Here is a 25557-nt window from a genome sequence, read left to right as displayed (position 1 = left end):
AGCGGGGAAGCTGATCCACGGGGCCAATTCCCGCGATTGCCAGAGGTGGGGGACTTGAGTCACCTGACTTGACTTAAGTCAGACTTAAGTCACCAGTTTGAGGACTTGAGACTTGCTTGACTAAAATTAATAAAAGACTCGACTTGACTTTGACTTGGTATTCATGACTTGAGACTTGACTTTGACTTGAGACATATGACTCGAAATGACTTTACTTTTTTAAGTTATTAAATATTAGCATTTTCTCAAGATGTAACAGGCAAAACGAATGTGCCTGTTATGTTTCTGACACCACAGTCACTTAAAACACCTCAGTGTGTTCTGATTTTTAGGACACTGGCTGTTTAACAATGGAAATACTTAACATGTTTTTAGTGACTGTGGTGTTGAAACATGACCGGACGAAGGATTTTTGAGCTGTTTGGGCATTCAAAGTGTTTCTTTGATATGCCAAGAAAAAAGCTCTAAGCAGTTTTGTTAATGTTGAAAATAAAACAAAACCTTTCCTGACCACTGACTTTTAACTGATTTAAAGATGAAAATTGGGGTAGATCAGTATTTTGACTTGATTTGTGACTTGGCCAAAATAAATGACTTGACTTTACTTGCTTGACTTCTAGCAGGGACTCGACTTGACTTGCTTGCTTTTCGCCAAAGTAACTTGGGACTTGCTTGAGACTTGAAGGTTAAGACTTCAGACTTGCTTGTGACTTGCACATGTGTGACTTAAGCCCCGTACACACGATAAGAAATTTGGCCGGGAAATTTCGTCCGACGACCGATCTGCCGATTTTCGGCTTGTTAGTATGGTGCTTTCGACAGCCGACTCCGACTTTTCAGCTGACAAAATCCTGATGTGCAGGCATTACATTTTTTGTCCTCGTCAACACATGTCCGATTTTCGTATCATTAGTACAGATTTCGACGGGGAAAAATCTTATGAGCAAGACTAGGCATGCTCAGAGATGAAAGAACACAAAGAAAGTAATCCAACACATGACATCACTTCTGAAATAGAATTCTGTCGTGTGGGAAAATTCGTGTGAAGTCTAGAGCACATTCCAACCAACAGACACGCACTCTGGACAAAAGACGGATGACCGGTCGGCGGAAATTAGTTGCGTGTGTACGAGGCTTTACTCCCATGTCTGACGATCGCTCCCCGTGAAGAGAGAATGGCGGTCTTCTGTTGTAAACAGAATGGTTGCTGATCGCCGCCATTACTAGCGGAAAAATAAATAAATTAAATTGACATAAATCTTTTCCTTAGCTGGTAGACGCGACAACTTTTGCGCAAACCAATCAAAATACGCTTATTGGGATTTTATTTTTTTACCAAAAATATGTAGCAGAATACAAATTGGCATAAAATGATGAAAAAAAATAGATTTTTACAGGTTTTTTTTTTATTGGAAATGTTATATAGCAGAAAGTGAAAAATATTGTTTTTTTTCAAAATTGTCGCTCTTTTTGTTTAAAAGCACAAAAAATAAAAAATAAAAAAAAAATCGCAGAGGTGATCAAGTACCACCAAAAGAAAGCTCTATTTGTGGGAAAAAAATGACATCAATTTTAATTAGGTACATTGTCGCACGACCGCGCAATTGTCCGTTTAAGTAACGCAGTGCCGAATCGCAAAAAAAATGGCCTGGTCATTAAGGGGGTAAATCCTTCCGGTCTAGAAGTGGTTAAAGTCCCCAGGTTCAATTCCAGCCAGTGCTGCAGCCAGGCAAAAAAGCATCTTCTTACACTGACTTGGGAATAAAGTCCATGAGGACTGTTTACTTAATATTTATTGCTGTAATAACTTGGATATAGTTCAGGGAACTGCAGAACACTCCACATCACCTTACACATTACAAAACCAAGTATCATTTTGTGGTGATAGAAAATGTGTATAGAATTTATTATTAACAAGAACTGCAGTAAAATAGATCCCCTGCAGTCAGCAACAATAGATCCCCCTTCGACAAGAACCTTAGCCCCCCTCCCCCATAACAATAGACCCACAAGCAACAATAGTTTCAACCATAACAATAGACGCCCTCAATAGCACCCACCCACAGCAATAGACCCCAGCTGCCACAATAGATCCCACCCATAACAACAGTCCCCCAGCCGCAACAATAGATCACCCATAACAATAGACCTCCAACTGCAACAAGATATTTCCCATAACAATAGACCCCCCCAGCTGCAACAATAGATCCCCCCATAAAAATAGATCCCCCAGTACAATAGACCTCCAGCTGCAACAATAGATCCCCCATAACAATAGACCTCCAGTTGCAACAATAGATTCCCCATAACAATAGACATCCAGCTGAAACAATAGAGCCCCCATAACAATAGACCTCCAGCTGCAACAATAGATCCCCCCACAACAATTGATCCCCAGCTGCAACAATAGATCCCCCATAACAATAGACCTCCAGCTGCAACAATAGATTCCCCCATAACAATAGACATCCAGCTGCAACAATAGAATCCCCCCATAACAATAGACCTCCAGCTGCAACAATAGATTCCCCCATAAAAATAGACATCCAGCTGCAACAATAGATCCCCCTAACAACAGACATCCAGCTTCAACAATAGATCCCCCATAACAACAGACCTCCAGCTGCAACAGATCTCCCAGCATCAATAGACCTCTCCTTCAACAGTAGAACCTCCAGCAACATAAGACCACCTTACCTAGCAATAATAGATGTGTCACCAGCAACAATGGACCTGTCCAGCAACAATAGACCCCCACATAAAAATTGACTCACCCCCCGTGACAATAGATCCTTCAGCAGGCAGCATCAATAGACCCTCCAGCACCACTTGCCATTACATAAACTGGGTTCCCCTGGAAAAAGCCCTAAGTGTGTGTGTGTGTGTGTATTTATATATATTATATATACACACATATACATATATACACACACAGTATATACGTTCTGGTTGTAAGATGTGTATACAGGGACAGATTATTAGATATTTGTTTCCAATCAGATGTATTGCTTGCCTTACCTTAGTCACACGACCTTTTCCGGGACTAACAGTATAACCTGGTTAGCTGGAAATACATAAACCTGAAAACCAAGTAGAGGAGAAAACAGTAGGAGTGACTTCGGGAGGTAACACCCTGGTTAGATAGCTCTGTCTCTGGATAATTAACCACTTATCTACCAGGCAGTGGTGTATCATCCATATTATGCCTGGGTGCAGGGAATGGACTCACACTGCATACATGGAGTATATAAAAGCAGCATTTCCCCGGGCCCCATCATTTAATGACAGGCACAATAGTTAGTAGCCAGCACTGCAGCATCAGAACAGGATTATAGTCATCAGGTGGTGGTGGCGATGGGTAGGCATGCATGGAGGGATTATTTTCCAAATGGTAATAGTTTATGATGCTTACAGTGAAACAGGCTGCAGTGTTTGCTATATTATAACCACTCCTGACAGCAGTAGTAATAGTATACAGTGCAGCCATGAATGATACAGCACCTGTAATCATCATTCTTTTAATGTCTCTAGGACTAAGCGCCGGTTCACATATATGCAATGACAAACATTGCATGGGATTCACAGCGCACTGAGTGTAAAATGTGTTCTTTGATCCCTATTCCGAGCAGAATTCTTATTCGGAATAAGGATCAAAGAACACATACAAAATATATGTAAAGGATATGATAAACACAGCGTATCTAGACACTAAAGTCCCGTACACACAATAAGAAATTCGGCTGGGAATTTTCGTCCGACGACGATCTGCCGATTTTCGGCTTGTTAGTATGATGCTTCCGACAACCGACTCCGACTTTTCGGCCGACAAAATCCTGGTGTGCAGGCTATAAAATTTTTGTCCTCCGTCAAAACACGTCCGATTTTCATGCAGTCAGTACAGATTTCGATGGGGAAAAATCTTATGAGCAAGACTGGGAATGCTCAGAGATGAAAGAACACAAAGAAAGCAACCCAACACATGACATCACTTCTGAAGTAGAATTCTGTCGTGCGGGAAAATTCGTGTGCAGTCTAGAGCACATTCAACCAACAGACACGACTCTGGACAAAAGACGGACGAGAGGTCGGCGGAAATTCATTGCGTGTGTACGAGGCTTTAGTCCCTCAGCATATCCTCCGTCATCCCCAGAAGAAGAAGTGGATACAAGGGCTATCAAGTGGGCTCCACTCACCCAGGACCCCCAGGAGACACCCTTCTATATAAAAGGCTGTTTTTCAAGAAAGTGAGAGGTTAGAGGCCAGGCACACTAGTTGGTGGCACTGCACTGAAGATCACCATCACTTCTTTCAAGACTCCCACAAGTGAAGGATTCACTATATATATTTTTTGCCCCCCTATTGGGATATTTATATACTTAAGTTTGCACTTTTGTGGAGGTTTTTTCACCTGTTCGTATTTTTCACACCAAATTGATGGACTTTATTGGTGACACAGATAAAGGAGTTTTATATATTTAATTTCTTCACTCCATCAATGGACTTTTATTGATTATACGGACAAATGTGGAAATATTTTTAAGCTTTTTGTTTTTGTATACTACCTCAAGCATCACTATGATCACACGGTTCACAGCACTGAGCATTTTATTGTATATTCCACACATCACCTGGTATTTTATTTATTTCTTTCCACCTCTGTTTTTATTTTTTTACAGCAATATTGCAGTTTTGCACAATGTATCATGATTTCTATTAATGATTTTATTTGCAAGCATATATTATTATTGTGAGTTTATATCATTGTATTCTTGGAAATAGATATTTATATTTAGTCACATTGTACTTTTTAGAGAGGCAGCGCAGCACTACACCATATATTGCTAACTACTGAAGGCTTAAGCCCCGTACACAGGATCAGATTATTGAACGATCTGTCGTCCATTTTTTGTGGCATGCTAGTCTGATGTGGAAAGTGAAGAGGTTATTTTCATACGAATTTTCCGGTACGACGGAATTCTACTTCAGAAGTGATGTCATGTGCTGGATTGCTTTGTATGTGTTCTTTCGTCTCTGAGCATGCCTAGTCTTGCTCTTAAGATTTTTTTCCATCGAAATCTGTAATAATAAGATGAAAATCGGAGGTTGTATTACGGAAGACAAAAATTTTATAGCCTGCACATCAGGATTTTGTCAGCCGAAAAGTCGGAGTTGGCTGTCGAAAGCACCATACTAACAATCCGAACATCGGCAGATCGGTCGTCGGACGAATTTTCCCTACAGATTTTCTTATCGTGTGTACGGACCTTAAGGATAAGCTTTTAAGTGTCAGCAGCAGCCCCCCACTCCATGGACACACAATTTATTACACAATTTATCACACAATAATATCCAAGAGCGCAATATATCGCTGTAAACAAACTAGAGATTTTTTAACATGGTAGAATTCTAGTTTGATCTCTGGAGTGAATCCCATTTTCTATGCATGCTAACATTCTGCTGGATTTGCTTGCTGAAGCTTGGCATTGCATGCCAATGCTGAGCCTGTCATCTACTAGGACCCCCAAATCCAAGTTCCTATATCCTGCTGTGAAGTTTTTGCCCTGCTTAGCTTTGTATTGTTAGCAAACACTAAGATTGAGCTATTTATACCAACCTCTATATCAGGGCTCAAAATTTCAAGTCCTGAGCTACTAGCTAGACCTTAAGAGTTACTCGCCACTTGTTGCCCCACCCAAACCCTACCCTGCTCCACCCCTAAACACGCCCTCCTAAAATATGTAAAAAAATTACACTGTTAAATGTTTTATTCAGAATTAAGTTACAAAAATAAAAATTAACGGGACATGTATCAGGTGGAGGTGGATTGGGGAGGTCCCAGGCGCCCAGTTAACTAAGTGTAATGCTCGCTCTGCGATCCTGTGAGGGGCGGGGACATTCAGGAGGCCGAGAGGGTTGGTCCCAGGTGCAGGAGGTGGAGAGGAGCTGTACTAGAGAATGCAGGCTGCGCTGTGAAGGGCGGGGGTGGTGGGTACTGGGCTCTCACTAAAAACAACAGTGATGGGGTGAATAGCACTCACCAAAACAAAAAGACCACCAGGCTGAGCGGTAAAGGATAAATGTCACAATTTCTTAAAATGTCACTACAAAAAGCTCCATGGGAAAGATTGCAAAGAACATCCACAAAACTCCATGGGAGCATGGGCGATGGGACAGAACCTGAAGAGGGAGCCAATGCTGCGGGTGAAGTGTCCAAAACATCTCAAAGTGATGATGACAAGGGCTGTGTGTGTAGTGAATGGAGGGTCACCCCAGAGAGGTACCTCACAAGGGAGAAGAGAAGACGATGATCCAAGGTCTCCACTCGTTCCGGGGGTAGATGGAACCGCTGGATGTGTGGATGACCATGCCACCACCACAGAGAGCGCCGGCATTTCCTGTACTTCCTGGGACTTCTGCCGCGCTGGTTGATGATGTCACCGGATGTCAGCGGCTGGAGCTGGGACACAATCAAATAATCAGCAGAAGTCCCCTCACATGGCAAATGTCAGAGAGTTTGTAGAAAATGAGGGAAGATTAAAATTAACATTCCCCTTACAGCACAGCCCTGTTCTTACTCGCCCTCCTCATCATTCCACTCGCAAAATGCGAGCAGGCGAGTGGAATTTTTGAGGGCTGCTCTATATCATGTATGAATAAATTAAACAGAATAGATACCAGGACAGAGCCTTGGGGTACTCCCACTTAGAGGTGTAACTAGAACCTTCAGGGCCCCGGTGCAAGAAACCATGAAGGGTCCCCCGCACCCCTGGCCGGTGCCCTTCCCTTCAAGCCTAAGGCTCTTCCCATTGATCCTGGGGCCCTTTACTCTCGTTGTGGGGCCCTTTATTACAGTCCCGCAGCAGGACCCTTTCATAGGTTCTGCAGTGGGCCCCCATCCTGCCATCTTGGGGCCTCCCCCACAGTGGTGGAATGCCAGGGCCCGGTCGCAAGTGTGACCTTTGCGATCCTGAAAGTTCACCCACTGGTGTCAGTAGGTTTTATTTTTTTGGTATTTTATTTGTATTATTTTTTATCATTTTATTTTATTTTTATACAATGTCACTGACTATGATTCTGTCCATTCAGAAAAGGAAGGAGCTGGTAAATTACATATCCCCTGCAGCAGCCGGAAGGAGAGGGGAGGGAGGAAGCCGGCAGCACAGTGGGGGGGGGGGGGGGACCAGGGGAGCACACAGGGGCCCAGAGACAGAAGAACACAATTGAACTGTATAGAAGGAGTGGCAGGGGCTGCATACAGAGGAACCAATCTCCTCCATTTTCCTTCTGCAGCTACAGGAAGAAAAAGGAGGACAGTGATTTCGCTACATGCTGCCCATCCTATCCAGGTGTACAGGGGAGCTGCACAGGCCCCCTGGAGCATGGGGCCCGGTTGCAATCTGGACCCCTGCAACCCCTGTAGTTACGCCCCTGCCCCTACTTACCACTCCAGACCATTCTGAGCACTCACTATTTATACCCATCCTTTGTACGCACCCTTGTAACCAGTTTATTAACCAGGTACATACAATATGACCTAAGCCAACAGACCTCAATTTGTAAAATAAGTGTTTATGAAGAACTGTATCAAATGCCTTTGCAAAATCCAGATAACACCACATGTACAGGCCTACCTTTATCTAGATGGCAGCTCACTTCCTTGTAGAATGATAGCAGATTGGTCTGGCAAGAACAGCCTTCATAAATCCATGCTGATTAATACTAATGCTGCTATTATCACATGCGAATTCTTGGAAATAGTTCATGTAAAACCTTTATCCCAAAAGGGAAAAAAACTATTGCTGTATCTGCTGTTGTCAAGTGGGGCTATGTTGCTCCACAATGGATGCAGTGGAGGAGGGAATGTAGCCACCCTAAGGCAGGAGGTGCAATTCTGGCTGATCACCAGGTGAACATAAAAAAAAAATAAGCCTGAAAAGAAAAAAAAAAACGAATGCAGCCACCACATCCAATGATTGGTAAGCTACAGTGTATGATTTTTTTTTTTTGGGTTTAGTTACTCTTTAATTTATAGTCAAAAGCGGGAGCGGGACTTTCACTGTAAACCAACATTGTAGAAATTTGTTCTGACATCCCCAGGTTAAACATCAAATCTACATGTCTTACAATCAATAGCCTGAAATTCCACCAGTCCCTAAGAAAGAGAAATGATACATTATTTTGTACACACATTTAAAATGAAGTAACAGTAATGCCTCTTGATCTCAAGAAATTGGAGATTGTTGTTTTGCATTCCCTGTAGCTATCCCAAGAAATTTGGTTGCCCTGGGTTGGAGGTCAGCAACCTGTAGATCGCAGCCTGGTGACTAGTAGATCGTGGCCAGGTGACTGGTAGGTTGTGGCCAGGTGACTGGTAGATCACAGTCTGGGCCCGCCATCCCAGAGCATCAAACAGAATGCAATCCTTAAGGACTACTTGTATAGTTGGAGCTGTAGTAGAGAGCAAGAGCCACATAAGCCGATGCCTTCTCTGTAGCGCTGACTCCTATCCCATGCAGAGTGATACCAACTGCACTCCACCTCTTATCCCGACTTGCGGTCTCCAGAGTGGTGCCAGCAGCAGGAAAGAAGAGATCTTCAGGTCAGACATCTTAGTACAGGGCTGCTTTCACACTGATGTGCTGTGGCTTACCTACACCGTGAGCGGAGTGCAGCATACCTGCAGATTTGCTGCGCTTAGCCATAGACTTCTATTATATTCTGTGGGTTTGTTGCATTTTTTGAATGCAGGAGTTTTGATGCCCTTTAGAAAGTGCACCACATCTGCAGGATCTAAGAGAAGTCTATGGAAAAGCGCAGCTAACCAAGAAAAGTTGCAGATGCACTGTGCTGGGGGGTTCCCCCAGATGCAGGTAAACCACAACACATCAGTGTGAAAGAAGCCTTATAGGGGGCTCAGAACAGTAAGGGATAATTTACATTTGCAGTTTGGTGGGTGGTAAAACCCCATACTTAAGATGTGTTTTTACCCCCCCCACTCCAACCGCACTCCCTTTAGCTGCAGTGGCCAGGGGTGTACACATGTCACAGCTGCAGCAGGAGTGATCTGTCCTGGATGGTGGGTGTAGAACCTGCCAAGCATGACCCTTTCAAGTGAATGAGGCCGCTCTGCAAGTGCCTGCAAACTTGTGCAGTTCAGCAAACAAGGGGTTAAAGCAGGCAGCATTGTGTTGTTTTCTCACCACCTGCTTTAACCCCTTGGACCCCACAGAAGCATGCAGTTGTGGGGCACTTGCAGAGTGGACCCCTTTATTTGATTGGGTCACGATTGGCAGGCAGTAGCACCCACTTAAAGCAACAGGGGGCTTGGTTCCTGCTGCAGCATGTGTGCAGCCTCAAGGCAGTAGGGATTGGAGGCAGTAAAACAGTGACTAAACTGCAGGGTTTTAACCCCCCCGCCCAACTTTACTTGTGAATGAGCCTAAAGGTGCCGATGCTGACTAAGGGCTCATTCACAAGTGCATTCTCCTCTGAGAAGCGATCCGAGTGTGTTTGACAGGTGGTGATATGTTGCCTCCCCACCACCTGATTTAAACCCATGATTGCCATGCAATGCAACACGATAGTACAGTAATTAGAGGTTTAAATCAGGTGTGAGGAGGCGACAGTGCCTGGTGACCTTTGACTTCTCCCATGTTGTTTAGGTAGTTCTCCACCTCTTAAGGCCCCTTTCACACTGTCCGTCCATCGGACGGATTCAGTTTTTCTCAGCGGGGGATCGGCGGCTCGGAGGAGGATGACAGCTGTGTCTCTGCGCTGTGTGCGGAGACACAGCTGTCAGTTCCCCATGCATCTCTATGGGGGAAATCGGATGGAAACGGACCGTCGGTCCGTTCTCATCCGATCCCATTCGCTGGACGGATGGAAAATAGGGTTTCCATCTGTCCAGATTTAAAGGATCGGATTGGATGTTAGCGGACATGTCTCTGTTGACATCCGATGCCCCATAGGAATGCATGGGGGGACCGTTCAGATCCGCCAAAAAAACGAACAGGCGGATCTGAACGGTCCGCCTGTGTGAAAGGGGCCTTAAGGTTGCCTACCCCTGCCCTGGGTAATCCCACCATCAGGTGAATGGTATACAAATATATTGTATTCTTACCCACAAGCACGTAACATTGTTTTAAGCCATTTTAAAGAATGAGAAAGACAATTTCAAATTTACAGTACATTTATTTTTCAGTGCATTATAAAAATAGTTCCATCGTGTGTGGATTGCATGTGGGTGTCCCCACCATAAAAAACCCCCAAAAAAAGACAAATCAAACACACCACAGTGTTTATATAAAAAATACTGAACTTCAAGCAGTCTGAGCAGGTAAATACACATGCTGAGAAAACACCATAGCATACAGAGGTTAAATTCATTGTGCACATTGGCTTTCATACAAGTTCATTGTTATGAAGAACATTCTAAGATTTAAAGGCATCTAACATTTTTATCAAGATTTTATCTTAAAGTTAATGTGAAAAAATATTTATGAGAAAAAAAAAACAGTCCGTGCATAAAAAAATATGTGGTAAAGCTAGCATGGCCGTAAGCAGTACCAAGCTATGGCCCTCTAGTCTATTCCCCCCACTGAAACAACAGATCTTCACGCTGCTCTAAGGAATGATAGCACTGTCTAAACCTCCTGGAAAATACTGGAATATGACCTATTTTTCTTTCTTACTTATGGATATCACTTATGCATCAATCATTTTTAGTTGCAAAGTTTTGGGCCCTCTGCTACAGATAAAATTGCCCCTATCAAAACCCTCCATTGACAATAGCAGTTTTATTCACTGAATTATCTATTTATTTAAATAGAACTATATGCAAAGTTATGATTATTCCAAGGAACCAACTATTTTATTTGGAGTTTGATGTACAGAAAATGACAGCTAAATCAGCATCAGTGGCTCTTTTTTTGGGAGTTGTCTTTTGGAGGTGAACATTGTGTGTCAAGCATTTGAGAGCTAATGAATTTCATTGGCCAGAATAATAATTTAACCTGACCATTGGAATGCAATAACACCCAAACGCTAGACAGGTCTAGCATTTAGGCACATTTAGGTGATTTTAGACATGTTTAGAGTTTTTTCTGTTTATCAGCTACCCTCCTGAATGCACCTTTCAGTGTTTCTTTTTTTTTTTTCTTTTTTAACACTCTTCTAATATACCTGTAAACACCTACACTATATTAACAAAAGTATTGAGATGCCTGCCTTTACACGCACATGAAGTTTAAAGGCATCCCAGTCTTAGTCTGGCCATACATGTTCAATTTTCTTTTGTAATTTTCTGTTAGATTTACCACAAACCACATAATATGAGGTCAAAGCTAAACAACACTTTTACTTGTATCCAATCAGGGAGGCCTTTGTACTACATAGTTGAAGGGGAATTTGTACAGAAAATTGTTTAATGTATTGCCAGCCTTAGTCTGTAGGGTTCAACATTGAGTTGACCCACACTTTGCAGCTATAACAGCTTCAACTCTTCTGGGAAGCCTGTCCACGCTGTTTAGGGGTGTGTCTATGGGAATGTTTGACCATTCTTATAGAAGCACATTTGTGAGGTCAGGCACTGGGGATGGACAAGAAGGTCTTGCTCGCAGTCTGCACTGTAATTCATCCCAAAGGTGTTCTATTGGGTTGAGGTCAGGACTCTGTGCAGGCCAGTCAAGTTCCTCCACCCCAAACTCACTCATCCATGTCTTTATGGACCTTGCTTTGTGCACTGGTGCGCAGTCATGTTGGAACAGGAAAGGTCCATCCCCAAAGTGTTCCCACAAAGTTGGGAGCATGAAATTGTCCAAAATGTCTTGCTATGCCAACGACTTAAAAGTTCCCTTCACTGGAACTAAGTGTCAAGGTCTTACCTTGCCTTCCTGTTGGCAGCCATCTTGGCCATGTGCAGACTGCTGTCTTTTATAAACTCTGTATGCATAAACACTTCCCTGCTGCCTGGGCATCGCTCAGTGATGATGTTGCACACCTGACTATATATTTCACCTGTTGGCTTGCAGTCCTTTGCCCTTTTCTTCTGTATTCCAAGGTGCATCACTGCTAGCAGGCTTCTGTGCCAGGCCAGGTCATGCACAGAGGAACACAGCCTGTGCATGACCTGGTATGGCTGATGACCTTCCTGGCTCTCCATTCTGCATCGGCAGACTACCCGCCTCTGGACTGGACCCCGGCTTGGATGTCTACCCACTTCTAGACTTGATCCTGGCTTGAATGACTACCTGCTCTGGACTTGACCCCAGCTGTTCCTGATTTCGCTCCTTGCTCTTGCTGTGCGTTTATTGTTGTTGCTCTAATAAATTACTTTATTTTAATTGTATCCTTGTGTGGTCTGGTTTCCTGGCACCCTGACACTAAGGGGCCAAGCCCAACCCCTTAAAAACAACCCCACACCATAATCCCCCCTCCACCGAATGATTTGGACCAGTGCACAAAGCAAGGTCCATAAAAGACATGGTTGAGCGAGTTTGGGGTGAAGGAACTTGACTGGCTTGCACAGAGTCCTGACCTCAACCCGAAAGAACACCTTAGAGCGGAAACTGCGAGCCAGGCTTTCTTGTCCAACATCAGTCCCTGACCTCTTATATTGGGTATTATAGTGTATGTATTCATGAACACATAGAGGTTGATTTACTAAAAATGCACAGTGCAAAAATAACACCAGAACAAATCTTGCCATTGGCAACTTTGTCTTCTATTATGTTTCTAGTGACAACGAAAAATGTTGAATTTTTCCTGACAAAAATCCCAGGATAAATCAAGTGAATAAATCTCCCTTGTAGGGTTACCGGCGGAAATAAAAATCCAACAGAGGTTCTATCCCCACAGCACGCTATCCAAAACTATAATAAAAAAAAGCTTTGGCTTAGATGCACACCCCTAAGAGCCAGTTCACCCTGTCACATTACGAGAAGGAGCAACTGCCGGCACCACTAGCTACTTGCAATGGTGTGTTGTGGTGCCATTTATTCTGAATGGTACCCCAGAAAACCTTGCTGATGAAGGTGTGCCACACCTCCAAGCACCACAAGGCAATGCAGTGCTCTACTAAAAAAAAAAAAGGCATAGGACCAATATCTGCCCTGCTGAGCTGCGTGACAGTTCCTCCTAACACAGCACATGATAATGTGAAACAAAAGTGTTTTCTTTTAACACACTGCCCGTAATTGGTAATCAGGGCCGGTGCTTCCACTAGGCAAACTAGGCAGCCGCCTAGGGCGCATTGCCACCTAGGGGCGCAGCCATGAGTCGGCACTCTCTCTCTCCATCATAAATGATCCTTGTGAGCTGCGGGGAGGGATGGCAGTGGGGGAGGAAGAAGGGACAGAGGAAGATGCCAGGTATCTTGGGCAGTGGCGGAACTACCAGGCCCTGGCTTTCCACCACTGTTGGGGGGGGGGGAACAAGTAGCTGGTCTTGCCTAGGGCGTAAAATAGTCTAACAACGGCCCTGTTGGTAATGAGTGAACCTAGCCTAAAGCCTAGTTTGAGTATCCTATCTTGCTACATGTCCTCACCCTTTATGCATGAAAAGATGCATGTTGTCATTTTTTTATGTAGTTTTCATGGTAATTTTGTGTACAAACTGAAATCTGACTTTTTGTCATCCTCTGTAAACACCCCCTTCACTGCAATAGGGAATGTATCATGCATGTACATGTTACAGCATGTGATGTATGTATATGGTGTGTATGCCGAATATCCATTAAGAATCAGTGGGGGCCCATAGTAACAGAAGGACTAATACATATATATCTATATACTATGAACGTATGTACACACTCATTTTAATGCTTAAATCTTGTTTTAAGCAAAAAGTCCCTTGCAGAGCGATAGTCAGTGCCCAGCACTTTTACCATGTATAGGAAGTGTCCTTCAGACACTAAGGCCAGGTTCACATATTCTGCTGTTTTCAGCCTGGGGTCCGGTGCATTCCTGGTCACCAGTTCAGGTGCTATTTAGGTCCACATTTTTGCCTGAATTCGCACCTGAAATGGACCCCAAATCGCATAGGACCCTTTTGGAATTTGAACCACAGCCACCCTGGACATGTGTGAACTGGCTACATTGAGAGCCGGTCAAACTCCCATGTCATGCGAATTGGATACGCATCAAATTTGCACATATGTGAACCCAGCCTAAGAGCTTCTGACAACCAAAAACATACAGTCTTCCAAGTTAGAAGACTTAAGAGCAAAACAATATGTATTATGTTAGTTACTGCACATAAGCATGTTGGCTTAGAAATCATCAACTGTTACAGTATATTGCTTCATACATTGCCACAGAAGAAATTAATTTACTTGAAAAGACTAAACAATGTAACACGCACAGAAATATAAATAAGAATAATGCTATCTAGTGAGTTAACAATGGGATGTGCTCCCTGGACATTTTAGCACCTTATATCTTGCAGTATTTTCATAGAAAAAGCAATTACTTAAGACTAGTACAAAAATATGATTATCAATACACATCATTTGCTCGAATATCACAATGCCCATGTTATAGTTGCTTGACTTTCATTTTCTGAGTAAGCTACATGAGTGAGTGAGATGTGAGCGTTATGACCTGATCCGGGAACAATTTAAAATTGAATCGTGTGCTTAAGGGAGAAAAGGAAAATCCTTTAAATCGCATTCAACTTTAATTATCTAACCAACAGGCTGGGGGCGGGAGAATGGCTAAGCTGGATTGCTTAGGTGTTTGACCTGGGTATACTGCATGGCAGTGTTGCCTAAAATGCATGCATGACTGGGTGAACAGAATACCTGGCCTTCAGCTTTACCTGTAGTGTACACAGCTCCTGGTGCCCTTTATATCTAAATGAGTTCCCCTTTATGGATAATCTTCCAGGAATGGACTGTAAAGTATAAGACAACTAAATGCAAATAAGTCAGGTTTCTGGAATTGTTGGCCCCATGCTGCATTCAAAGTAGTGACTTTAAAACTAGTGGATTTGCAGTGGCACAGTCCTGAAACCAGCATTAGATTTACTGATTAATTTGCACATAGGTTCTCAGGACTCTAACGTTTAAAGTAATGTTTAGGCCTGGTTCATGCATTTTTTAGTGCGTTTTCAGTTTTGCAGAAATGCACTACAGCCCATTTAATATGGTTTCCTATGAGTCCCATTCACATCTGTGAATTTTATGGAAAGGGCCAGGGAGGGACTTTTTTTTATAGTTTTTGATTCCAAAGACTTCAATGGATCAAAAATGTGTATGGAAAAATGCAAAATGCACCTGGAATATGCAAACTGCAACCTGCATAGGTGTGAACCAGGCCTAAGCCCTAAGTGCTTTTTAGTTTAACACATTGGGGTAAATGTGGTGCACATTGAATCTGGTACAGCTGTGCATAGTAACCAATTAGCTTCTTACATCAGCTTGTTTAAATAAGCTTTGACAGTAAAACCCAGAAGCTGATTGGTTGCTATGCAGAGCTGCACCAGACTCTGTGTGCACCAGTTTTAGTAAAAGGTATGCGTGCAGCTTGGATAATATAATTATTTTAGGAAGGGTGCTTTGGTGCACTTTGCACATACACTGGAAGACCAGAAAAATAAGAAGTGCTTTTTTTTTTTTTTTATAAAAGGACTACTTATTCACAAATATGATTTTAAAAAAGAATCAGTTTCTCAACTGAAGATAAAATATTTGACCTATAATGAACTTTGTTGTACAGCCTGCTCTCTGTCAACCTGCCCATAGACAAGAGATGATTGTTGCCTGATCCAGCCAGTTCTTAGACTATGTCTATGGCACCATTATACATATTCCTGGTAGCATGAACTCAGTAGAAATGATTAACTGGACAAGCGACAAGCTGCCAATATTTCCTTCAAGATAACCTGGTCCTGCTACTCTGGTCCTGCTACTTTGGCTACTTTGCTCCCATAAACACAAACATGAGCTGCCAAAAAAACTTTCACCGTAGGTAACATGCTGCCTGTTTGTCCAACCAATATCAGGTCTATGGCCACATTTAGACATTTTTAGGTTATAAGCACCTAAAAGTGATTGTAGGGAGAATTATTTTAAGGGATAACCTGAAAGACAGACTGTATGTAGTGAAAAACATCTATACTGCTCTTTTTTAAAAAGTTGAACTTCATCAGGGTGAAAATGCAGATTACTATGCAGTAACATCACTGCAGCATAGTCATCCTATTGAGCGTAGTGCCATCACATAGGCAGAGGAGGAGGGTTCTCAGTATTTACAACCCTGTTCTGGACCGCAATAAAAAAAAAAAAAAAAGTAACCATTGCAGATATCAAAAGGGGTCAAAGTAGAAGAGTTTACAAGTTTTCATGACTATAGATAGAACTTCAAATATATTAATTTCCGATTCTTCCTAAAACTTTTACATAGTTAGGAATGACAGGGCTTCAAAATACCTTATTTGTTTATTCGAATTCAAATACTAGATGCTGTCAGCACTTGCTCAAGAAAATAGTTTAAATTAAAAATTCAGTTGTGACATAGTCAATGAGTCAATGTGAAATATTTATTGGAGACATTATTAAATATATATTTGGTTACTAATTCCCCCCCCCTTTTTTTTCTTACAGAGGCCTTTTTATACGGACCTATCTTTTGGGATCCTTGTGGTGAAACAGGACTCAGGGATTACAACCACTTAATGTGAACACGCACTTTAGCACTTCGATCCCCGTTAGGGGATTCCTCTATATGTGCAAATTCAGTATATTCTTGATAGTCTATATATGATCTATAAATATAGTGTACTACAACCGAGTATAGACCATCTGGCGGCTATTTGGCAGCACGGGCTCTTTCACCCCGATATGATTTTAAACCCTGTACATGGTCTTTTTCGCCTGTCTTACAGAGAATTCATCTACCTGGTATGTATCATTATTAACACCCTACTGACATGATATCCATATCTACTAGTAAAACAAACATTATGTGATATATACCACTGTAAACTTCTACTGATTGTTATATGCCTATTTTTATAAATGTCATTCTTGAGTGTTAATTGATGTTTTCTACATTTCCAGTCTGAGATCTGGTTCTCCCTGTTGGACTTTTGAAAAAGGTAAGACCGAAACGCGTCTGGTCCCACCCAGACATCTCAGACAAACTGTACACCAGAAACATATTTATGGCCATGTTCTTTTTAATATTCATTTGTTTTTTTGTCTGTAACAATATATGTTTTTTGTATACCACTATCTTGTTCAATAAACTTGTTACTATATATACTCAAGTCCTGGTTTTTGCCTAGAAAATCCCACTCCTAGGGGAATTTTTCTTTCATATTTGGTTACTAAGGGCATTTTTTAGTAGGAAAAATATTTGGTAAATTCCATAAAATGAAAAATATAATGCCACTCACTCAAATCATAAGGAAAATCAAGCAACGTCTTTCTGTGGCTGATGGAATTGTGATAAGCAAATGAAACCAATACCTTGATATTGCACCTTGTTTATGCATTAAAGATAAAGCAATATATTTAAATCACAAACCTACAAATGGAGTTATTAAAGAACAGCCTTCCCCAGAACATACATTATTAAGTCTGGATTTTGCTTTAGAATCCAGCTGAAGTCCTGTTAATAATTTTTGAATGAGTGTTCCGTCTGTAGAACTGAAGCTAGTTATCCATTAGATATTTCAATGGATAATGCAAGACCTAAAATTATTGACAAACTAAATATTTTTAGATGTTGAAAATAGTGGTAACTTTCAAGGTCCATAAAGACTCAAATATTTTCTTAAATCACTCTTTGCAACTCTAACACAGACTAATATATTTGATACGAGTCCTTGTGTACCACTCACTATGTTGTCATTCTAAAGGTCTTTATGTCACCACCAAGGCAGATGTTAATATCCAGTTTGTGTGGAGCGGAGCAAGATTTAATGTCTTGCCAAGTTTCTACTGCTGTCTATGTCCATGATGGAAATAAAATATTTTCCTCTCTCGTCTGACAGTAAAGGTCAGTGCTTGGTTGTACGTAAAGTGCACTATCCATATTTTCCATTAGGTAGTTACATCAAGGTTAACTTGGCATTTTTTTACTACTAGACTCCTAATGGCTTCTCTATAGGAATATATAGAAAATGCCCTCCAGGAATGACAACCAGGAAGTCTGATTCACAGCCCTAACTGTCCTGTCTGAATCTGGGTGCAAGTGGGGCAACCCATACTCCACTCCACTCCACCAAAATCTAACAAGAGGACTCCCAATATTTTTTTTTATTATGTTGATACCATTTATTCAAACCACAAAATGAGTTGCATCTTATCTAAAATATGGTAGAAACTACCTTATTCACCTAAACAAAAAAAAAAATCAATTATGTAGTAAAAGCTGCAAAACTACTTATACAAATGCTTTAATGAACACAGTCTAACAATGGAAACTAGTTTGTTAAAAGCCAGTTATATGGTGGCCAAATTCTGGGCTTTTACCTGAAATGCCTGATGTTCATAAATCACAATTTGTGTACTGATTATAATCAGAAGGCCACATAAGATAATAATTTACTGTATATTGAATATAATTAAGATAAACTAAAGCAAGTATGTTTGACTTATATGCATAATTGAGAATTTTCTTGTTAGTCATTTGTAGAAACTGACTTATAATGAGTATGTTTTTGACATGTAGAAATTTAAAATTGAATGGAGGAAACTAACTGATTGTGGCAAACTCAATAATTAGGAGGAAAATAGAATTTAATATATTAAAAGGCACATATTTTCAGTTGTAATGTACTGGTGTACAACATCCTAAATTCCTGAGATCAGTAAGGCTGAGCAAAGATAATTGATGATGTACATGGTGCAGTAACACAATGCAACCAATAGATTTTCAGTTTTCTGGTCAAGTCTATTAGGAAGTTACTAATAAGTGGTTACTACAGTATATGGCACGTTGCACTGCATTATAGCTCCCTATGCTGCCTTACTGAATAAGCCTAATAATGTTGAAAAAAACACATTTCATTGACTTTAGTTAAGAAAGTTACAGTAAATTAAGGCATTACATTCCAATTATAATTTCTTGCACTGGAAAAACAAAACTTCTTGAAGGCTCTTGCAATTCATCTTTATGGAATAAAAATTGCTTGGCTTTAATCTGTAGGCTGGAGTTTTACAAATTTGCAACAAGGCATAAGGTCCATATTATCAATTCTGACTTGTTTCACTGTCATCCAGCAGTGATGAAAAGATATCAAGGGTTTGGTATCTTTGTTGCTGTTCTCGTTTCAGTTTTGTATTTCTAGAGTTAACATTGTCCTGGCCGGAACCTGTCTCTCCGAAGGCTAGTGTGTCTGGAAAAAAGGAAAGGTTCATTAATTAGAGAGGCAAAGTTTTGTTAGATATCATCATCACCCTCAGTCTGCTTGTCCCTGGGAAGGGGTGAAGGTATGGGGAGAGTTTGATAAGAAGGCCAACTTGTTTTACTTTGGGACCACCTTAAAATCCATCAAGAAGGACTTGGTTAAAAACAAGCTAACTAGAGGATAAAAACTGCCAGGTGCCAGAGAGAGAGAGGTCTCTTGGGACCTCATTAACATTTTGCTATGGAGCCTATGATTGGTAGTTATGCCCCTGGTGGGTGCTGAGTAAAAACTAATAATATCAGTTGCCTAGTGAGACACTATAGCTTTAAGTTATATGACTCAGAACTAGAGCACCTCCGGATCTGCTTTATGCAGCAGATGTCTAAGTTATTTATATTTTTTTTATTTTCCTTCCCTAGAAGATAATAGTTTCTCTTCAATTATAGGTTCAATTTGTTTAAGGCAATAAAAAGGATATACATTTTCAAAGGTACAAATCAGTTGAAGTTTACATATTTTGATTTTCTAAAGTTATTAATTTGATCAGGGAAAACTATGATAATAACACTGACCCATAGGTTTATGTAGTTACTTAGGCTCCATTCACACCTGAGCATATAGTTTTTAGGCGTTTTTTGGACATATTTCCGGCATTTTTTCCAGGCATTTTTTGCAGGTGTTGGGAGGCAGGCATTGACATTTAACAAAAATGCTTGTAACCTGCCAAAAAAGAAGCTTGTGTACTTTTTTGAGCTTCAGGTGGCAAAACGCTCATATGTGAACAGGGGCCATTAAAATGAATGGGAATTTGCTCGTTGCGCGTTTTGAGACTTCAGAGATGAGCGTTTTACGAGCTGAAAAATGCTCAGGTGTGAATAGGGCCTTATAGTTACAAAACATTGCCAAACACAGCAATGCTGGTACCTAGAATCCCCTTCTCGAAAGCTGTTGAGATCAGGTGTGATAGGTCTGTAGTTGCAAGTCCATGCAGAGTAAAATAATTTACAATTTGTAGTAGTTCAAAGTCCTAATTTTCATTGGTAAAGATATTAACATGTAAATTTTATTTGTCTATACTCACCATGTATTCCTATCATATGCTCCAAAATTAACACTCGTTCTGCTAAAATTTTCAGAGCTTCTCTAAGTTGCTGTACAGCTTCACTCTATGGGAGAAAATTTTGAGTTAATAAATAAAAGATTTAAAGTATAACTAAATTCAAGAACCAAAATGTAACGTGCCACAGCCTATCAGTCCCTAGTTAGGCTTCATTTTACAGGATACAAATATTTTTAGCAAATACAGATACTACCTGTCAACATAAAAATATAGTGTCCATGTCACTCCCTGTGAGATGAACTGTTTTTTATGTAATCCATGAATCCTATCTCCACTCCTCGCATGTAATGGAAATTAACAAAGGCAGACATATTTGAAGTCCAGCCTGGATGGGCACCATTGCTACCTCCATAGATACAGTGCAGGTGTAGGACAGAAAGTGTGTTATTTGCAAGATTAAAAGGTAAAACAGGTGAAAAAAAAAAGCCTGAAATAAAAAGAGAAACAAATGCAGGTACCTCATCTAAGGACTTGTATACTGCAACATATTACTTTTTATTTTTTGGATTTAGATAAACTAATATGAAAAAACCTAGTAGTGTAACATTGCACAAACAAAATAACAAAGTTAGAATGTACCAGTTGACATGTCTATTGTTTCATGTATAGTGCTAAATTTACTAAGCTATAAATCATAGGTGCAGGTACACCCTTATTACGCACGGTGCAGATTCCCCCTACCGCCCAGCTTCCCCCGTGTTGCGCCTCCCCCCCTCCACTTGCAGTAATGCTGGCTTCCCTCCTTTCCTCTCCCCCTGGCTGCCGCGGGGGATGTTTTAGGATGGCGAGCAGGGGGAGGGGGCTAGTCAATATGTCATTTACCAGCCCCTTCCTTTTCTAAATTCACACAGTGGACCCACTCACTCACTACGTTCATTCATAACTAAAGCGTAGTAGTGCAGCTGAGGCTGCAGAGAAAGGCATACGTGTTTGAGCTTTGCTGTGCACACCCTAATACAATAGGCTGCGCACACCTATGCTATAAATGATGTATTGTTTGCCATATTACCATGTGTCATTTTCTGTTTTAATTGTTTATATAGTGTTTTGCTGGCTAGACATGGAATCGGAGTTTAGCCAGTTCAGCAAGGGCCAGACAAATTTCAATCCACGTGTGGCCACTGTGGTTGAACAGAAGTTAATCCAATAACCGACTTCTGATCAACCGCCTTGTCAATATTTTATTGCTCAATTAGCACTGTAGGCAATAGGCTGTAGCGATGGCCAGTGTTTTCCGCCATCGAAATACAAGAGCACCACCACCTCGAATGTGTATTTAGGGGAATTAGGTCAGTTTTTTTTCCATTCAGCCTGCTGGTTGATCGAACAAAACTGACTCATGTATGGTCATCCTTAGCTGCAGAGGTTCTTAAAGTGGAAGAAAAGGCTAACCTAAAGGTACTAGAAATGCTGCCTTCCCCTCTTAACTGCTGCAAAGCCCGTGTGTAAAAAAAAAAAAAAAAATTGGTGTACATACCATTTACAGTATCTCACAAAAGTGAGTGCACCCTCAACTGTTTTGTAAATATTTTATTATATCTTTTCATATGACAACACTGACTAAATGACATTTTGCTACAATGTAAAGTAGTGAGTATACAGCTTGTATAACAGTGTACATTTGCTGTCCCCTCAAAATAACTCAACACACAGCCATTAATGTCTAAACCACTGGCAACAAAAGTGAGTACACCCCTAAGTGGAAATGTCCAAATTGGGCCCAAAGTGTCAATATTTTGTGTGGCCACCATTTTTTCCAGCACTGCCTTAATCTTCTTGGGCATGGAGTTCACCAGAGCTTCACAGGTTGCCACTGGAGTCCTCTTCCACTCCTCTATGATGACATCAAGGAACTGGTGAATTATAGAGACCTTGCGCTCCTCCACCTTCAGTTTGAGGATGCCCCCCAGATGCTCAATAGGGTTTAGGTCTGGAGACATGTTTGGCCAGTCCATCACCTTTACCCTCAGCTTCTTTAGCAAGGCAGTGGTCATCTTGGAGGTGTGTTTGGGGTCATTATACTGTTGGAATACTGCCCTGCGGCCCAGTCTCTGAAGGGAGGGGATCATGCTCTGCTTCAGTATGTCACAGTACACGTTGGCATTCATGGTTCCCTCAATGAACTGTAGCTCCCCAGTGCCGGCAGCACCAAATTTAACACGCCTGCTCCCCATTCACACCTGACTCGTTAGTGGGAGATGGCTAATTGGGCCTAATTTGGACATTTTCACTTATAAGTGAGGGGTGTACTCACTTTTGTGAGATACTGTATACTTAGCTCTGGTGCAGTCTTATGATCCAGAAGCTCCGGCTCCTTTGTGTCAGAGAGCGGCTGGTGCAGGGGACTGGAGGGAGCTTCCACAATGGGGGGCAATGGGAGTCAGCAAGCGATGTCATGGCTCCAGGAATTCAGAGCCATTGTGATGGGCTCCCTTAAATGTGGAGCCAGAGATGCTGGATCTTGCAATCACACCAGAGCAGGTTAAAAAAAGGTATTTACACAGATCATGTTTATACAGTCTATGCAGCATAGGTAGGAGGAGGGGGGAGCAATGATCCAAAAAAGGCAAGATAGAACATGCAGTAGGGAAGGCGATTGGTGGTCTGTAAGACTCAGCTCTCCTCTTTAAATCGGGAGCACTGCCCTGCCAGAAACTCCTCCATAAACCAGTTACAGTAAATCATAACAGTATTGCTAGGATGCCTTTGGTAAGAAAAACAATTTTATATATATATATACATTTATTAGGTACACCTGTTCAATTGGCTGATTAGCAGTTTGTGTTACCAAGCAATCACATGGCAGCAACTCAATGCATTTAGGCATCTAGATATGGTGAAGACGACTTGCTGAAGTTCAAACCGAGTATCAGAATGGGGAAGAAAGCGGGTTTAAGTGACTTTGGATGTGGCATGGTTGTTGGTGCCAAACTGACTGGTCTTTGCATTTCAAAAATTGCTGATCTACTGTGATTTTCCCCGCCCAACCATCTCTAGGGTTTACAGAGAATGGTCCAAAAAAGATAAAATATAAAGTGAGCGGCAGTTGTGTGGATGATTGTGCCTTGTTGATTTCAGGGGAGAATGGGCAGACTGGTTTGAGATGATAGAAAGGCAAGAGTAACTCAAATAACCACTCATTTCAACCAAGGTATACAGAATACCATCTCTGATTGCACAACACATTGAACCTTGAAACAGATGGGCTACGGAAGCAGAAGACCACACCAAGTACCACTCTTGTCAGCTTGTAATCTTAGAACAGGAAACTAAGGCTACAATTTGCTCAGGCAAAATTGGACAATAGAAGATTGGAAAAACGTTGCCTGGTCTGATGAGTCTCAATTTCAGCTGTGACATTTTGATGGTAGGGTCAGAATCTGGTGTAAACATGAAAGCATGGATCCATCCTGCCTTGTATCAATGGTTCAGGCTGGTGGTGGTGTAATGGTAGGGGGGGGGGACATTTTCTTGGCACACTTTGGGCTCCTTAGTACCAATTGAGCATCAATTAAAAACCATAGCTTATTGTTGCTGACCATGTCCATCCCTTTATGACTACAGTGTACCCATCTTCTGATGGCTTCTTCCAGCAAGATAATGCACCATGTCACAGCTCAAATCATCTCAAACTGTTTTTTTGAACATGACAATAAGTTCACTGTACTCCAAAAGCCTCGACAGTCACCAGATCCCAATCCAATAAAGCACCTTCGGGATGTGATGGAACAGGAGATTCACATTATGGATGTGCAGCCGACAAATCTGAAGCAACTGCGTGATGCTATCATGTCAATATGGACCAAAATCTGTCAGTTATGAAAGCAAAAGGGAGGTGCAACCCGGTACTAGCAAGGTGAACTTAATAAAGTGGCCAGTGAGTGTGTATACTGTAGATATATATATATATATATATATATATATATATATATATATATATACAAATATACTGTATATATTTAGTGGCACTGTTTTTTAGATTTGCCAATTACTCTCTTGCGTCTCCATCACTAGCACGTCCCTAAGTGTGTTTTTTTTGTAATATAATATACATTACAAGATCACCCTGTAATGGTTGCAGCAGATCTGGGAACATATGAATACAGAGAACCAATTTCCAGGTTTCAAAAGAAACAAAATAATTTTGGGGAAGGATTTTCAAACTGGAATCAACCAAAATAGTGCTTTAAATCAGAAAAAAACATACTAGATTGTAAGCTCTAACGAGCAGGGCCCTCTAGTTCCTCCTGTTTTGAATTGTATTGTATTTGTACTGTCTTCCCTCACATTGTAAAGCGCTGCACAAACTGTTGGCGCTATATAAATCCTGTATAACAGACCAGGCTGTACAGGTTGCTTCTTTATTCACTGCACATCAGCATGCAACTAACTTCAGCCACACCCAGCTCCCAGACATATACATAATTGTAACATTTTGCAGACAGCAACCGTTGCTTACCATACTACATTCCCTCCTCTCTTTGAATAAAACATAACATGCACAACGTATTAATAAGATTAACAAAATGCATGGATGAACAACTAAAAATTTAAACTATAAACTCCTGACTATACACATAGTCCTTAAGGTAGGCCGGTGGATTTGTTGCTCGTTTTTCTCTTGGCCATTCCGATGTGGATGGTTGTGGATTGAAGTCTGGATCACTGGCAGTATCATCACTACTCTTTGCCTGTTCGCCATCTTCCGATACTTGACCTTCTGACTCAATAAATTTCTTCACAAATGAGGAATTACGCACTTTTGTGTGTCCATCTAAATCCTCTAAAACCACTTGAGTACCTCTTTTCTCCTTTACAACATAAGGCTCAGGTTCAAAGGACGGAGCCAGTTTGTTAAACCGATCATTTTGAAGCAACACCTTATCACCCTGTTGAAGGCCACTAGGTTGACAATGGCGGCGGTGGTTTGCATACTGTTCAGCCCGGATATTCCTTTCCTCATCAATATGCCGAAAAGGTTTCTGACTTGTAGGAGGACCCCCAATGTCTGGCAATTTTGTCCTGAATTTGCGACCACAAAGAAGTTCCGCAGGACTAACGCCAGTGACAGCATGCGGAGTTGT

At 41.4% G+C, this 25557-nt stretch overlaps 1 protein-coding gene across 1 annotated transcript in view; it reads right to left on the bottom strand.

Moving 5' to 3' along the window:
• Positions 1–17321: 17321 nt before the first annotated feature.
• The window catches only part of COL26A1 (collagen type XXVI alpha 1 chain), a 580192-nt gene continuing 571956 nt past the window's right edge, over positions 17322–25557 (bottom strand). The window contains exons 14-15 of the mRNA XM_082247729.1: positions 20435–20519; positions 17322–19341 (exon numbers count right to left, since the gene is read on the bottom strand). Of these exons, the coding sequence (XP_082103855.1) occupies positions 19196–19341; positions 20435–20519 (231 nt within the window). The 3' untranslated portion in view covers positions 17322–19195. The remainder of the gene's footprint in view (positions 19342–20434; positions 20520–25557) is intronic.

This window comes from Pelophylax lessonae, assembly GCF_965119305.1.
Source record: "Pelophylax lessonae genome assembly, chromosome: 2".
In the NCBI taxonomy this organism is placed as follows: domain Eukaryota; kingdom Metazoa; phylum Chordata; class Amphibia; order Anura; family Ranidae; genus Pelophylax; species Pelophylax lessonae.
Note: the sequence above shows the minus strand (reverse complement) of the source record. Positions and strands in the feature narration are given on the sequence as shown.